Raw genomic sequence first — 2,814 nt, 5'->3', positions numbered from 1 at the left:
ACCCCAACATCCAATAAATCTATTTGTTTGACGGCCTTTTGTTCTGAAAACAAGTTGTTTAGAAAATACACACTGCAGAGAAGAGGCGGGCGTAGTTGTCATGGTAACGCCATCATTGGTTTGTTTGATGCTTTGAAGCCTTGAGTTTATCAAATTGGTGGTTGCCATCTTGTTTTATTAATCAACCCGTGAACAGGAAGTGACCAGAAGTGGAAAGAGAAGGACGTAGAGACAGCGTGTACGTCTTAAGCAGAGACCTTATTATGTCCTTTAATCTGAATATTTAATCAATTAATTGTCAACAAGCTGAGATTCAGACGGAAAGACGTTTCATAACATTGATTTCATTTGAATGCACATTTGGTGAGTATTGTTGCATCATGGGGGTTTTAATCACCAGTTATTGATTTATTATCTATGTATAAGTTTGATTTATGAACCGTTCGATTGCCTGACTGCTCGCGTCTCAGACGCCTTCAGGAATATTACAACAAAAACCAAAACAACAACAATAAAAGAAACAAGATTAGCATAGCTTAGCATAACAACTGGAGGGAGGACTACTCAGCTATCTTGAATCTGTCCACAGTTCCTCCCTGAAACACATTATATATTTATATAATAACCAAACGTGTTGAATAAGAGAATTTTTAATCCCTCAGACCTCAGCTATCTGTTCCCCCAGACAATGTTTATGCTAAGCTAGGCTAACAGCTCGAGCTTCATGATGAACGTATAAATTATTATTTTGACACATTCATGCCCGAATATAACACATGCCAACGAAGAAGTACTGCAGTACGGGTGTGCGGTGCGTTACCGCGGTTACGCACAATGTTTACTAAGCAACTTCATCATTTCAAAGAAAACTATTTTCGCTGAACTTTAGTGAGAACATAATCTCGAGATTCAGTTCCTCATCTTGGGGCCAAAATCTTCTGAGTTTAGATGAGCAAAGGCGGGGCTAACCCCGCCCCTCCCCCCGCCCCCCCGACCCCCCCGACATCATGCTACACCAGGAAGAGACACAAAACTTCAGCCCAAAAACAAACCACAACTGCAGACTACTTCATGCCCAGAAATTACAGCTCACCTCAGGTAGAATAGTGTTTAGAAAAATACTCTCTGCATTGTAGAGGTCCAAATGTCCGTCATGTCTTTGAACTCAAAAATGTCTCTGTACATTCACTCCAAGAAGAAACCACCCAAGAACTATTTAACCCAGCGGGACAATATGAAGAAGCTTCTGAGTCACATTCAGAGGGAAAGTGTGAGAAGATCATGGGGGCAGGAGGAGGAGGTAAAGGAGGAGGAGGAGGAGGAGGTAAAGGAGGAGGAGGAGGTAAAGGAGGAGGAGGAGGTAAAGGAGGAGGAGGAGGAGGAGATAAAGGAGGAGGAGGAGGTAAAGGAGGAGGAGGAGGAGGTAAAGGAGGAGGAGGAGGAGGAGGAGGAGAGCTTGCTTCCTCGTTGCATTGATGGTTGTCTTTGTAACAGTCAGTGTCATTCATCGGTTCTGAGGAGGAGTTGAACCCGCAACTTTGTTTCCATCTATGGAGCTCTAAAGGGGAGAGGGGCAAAGAGATAAGGAGACAAGGAGGCAACGAGACAATGAAACAAAGACAGAGCGACAAGGATACAAGGATACAAGGATACAGTGGTGTTGTGGCTCTTTTGAATGAAACCCATGAACTTATAATTAATTATAATTATTAACTTAATTAAATTAAGGTTCAGGGGAAATAATCTGCTGGTGAAACAGCGTCCAGTCGTATGAAGGAGAACTTCAATGTTCTCACACTGACGTGTATTTCTGGGTCTTGATGACGGACGCGTGATGACGGACGCGTGATGACGGACGCGTGATGACGGACGGCGTGATGACGGACGGCGTGATGACGGACGCGTGATGACGGACGCGTGATGACGGACGCGTGATGACGGACGGCGTGATGACGGACGGCGTGATGACGGACGGCGTGATGACGGACGCGTGATGACGGACGCGTGATGACGGAGGCGTGATGACGGACGCGTGATGACGGACGGCGTGATGACGGACGCGTGATGACGGACGCGTGATGACGGAGGCGTGATGACGGACGCGTGATGACGGACGGCGTGATGACGGACGCGTGATGACGGACGCGTGATGACGGACGGCGTGATGACGGACGCGTGATGACGGACGCGTGATGACGGACGCGTGATGACGGACGGCGTGATGACGGACGCGTGATGACGGACGCCGTGATGACGGACGCCGTGATGACGGACGGCGTGATGACGGACGCGTGATGACGGACGCGTGACGATGATGATGCTCGGGGAACTACTCATCGCCGTACCTGAACGCCTCTACAGCGAGCTGCTCAGTATCTCTGACACCTGCGCGTTCGTCTGGTCGTCCGAGTCGACTTCCTGCGCGGCGGAACCCTCTAGCCCCGCCTCCTCTGCCTCCTCCTCCTCCTCCTCCCAGCTCCTCGTGTGGCTCGCCTCCTCGCAGGGCTCCACAAAGATCCTGCGGACGTGGGAGCGGTGCTCCCGCTGGCGGCCCTTGCGGCTCTCCAGGACGCAGGAGGCGTGGCTCACGAAGGTGGCGTCCCTCGGGGACGGCAGGTCCGGGTCCGGCTGCTTGGTGTAGACGCCCTCGGATAAGGGACCCGTGAGGGTCTCGTCCCCGCCGTGGCCCCGGAGCCAGCGCTGGGGGCCGCTGAAGCACTGGCCCCGGTGGCTGCGGGAGAGCAGCTTGCGTTTGATGGGGGGGTTGGCGAAGGCCCCCGGCAGTGGAAGGGGAGGGGCTACGCACTCCTGCGG

At 51.2% G+C, this 2,814-nt stretch overlaps 1 protein-coding gene across 1 annotated transcript in view; it reads right to left on the bottom strand.

Moving 5' to 3' along the window:
* Positions 1 to 239: 239 nt before the first annotated feature.
* ankfn1a (ankyrin repeat and fibronectin type III domain containing 1a) overlaps positions 240 to 2,814 on the bottom strand; it is a 27,342-nt gene continuing 24,767 nt past the window's right edge. Inside the window, exons 25-26 of the mRNA XM_078102666.1 lie at positions 2,346 to 2,814; positions 240 to 1,558 (exon numbers count right to left, since the gene is read on the bottom strand). The exon at positions 2,346 to 2,814 is cut by the window's right edge and continues 151 nt beyond it. Of these exons, the coding sequence (XP_077958792.1) occupies positions 2,356 to 2,814 (459 nt within the window). The 3' untranslated portion in view covers positions 240 to 1,558; positions 2,346 to 2,355. The remainder of the gene's footprint in view (positions 1,559 to 2,345) is intronic.

This window comes from Gasterosteus aculeatus, chromosome 5 (genome assembly GCF_964276395.1).
Source record: "Gasterosteus aculeatus chromosome 5, fGasAcu3.hap1.1, whole genome shotgun sequence".
NCBI lineage: Eukaryota > Metazoa > Chordata > Actinopteri > Perciformes > Gasterosteidae > Gasterosteus > Gasterosteus aculeatus.
This window is presented reverse-complemented; position numbering and strand designations above follow the sequence as displayed.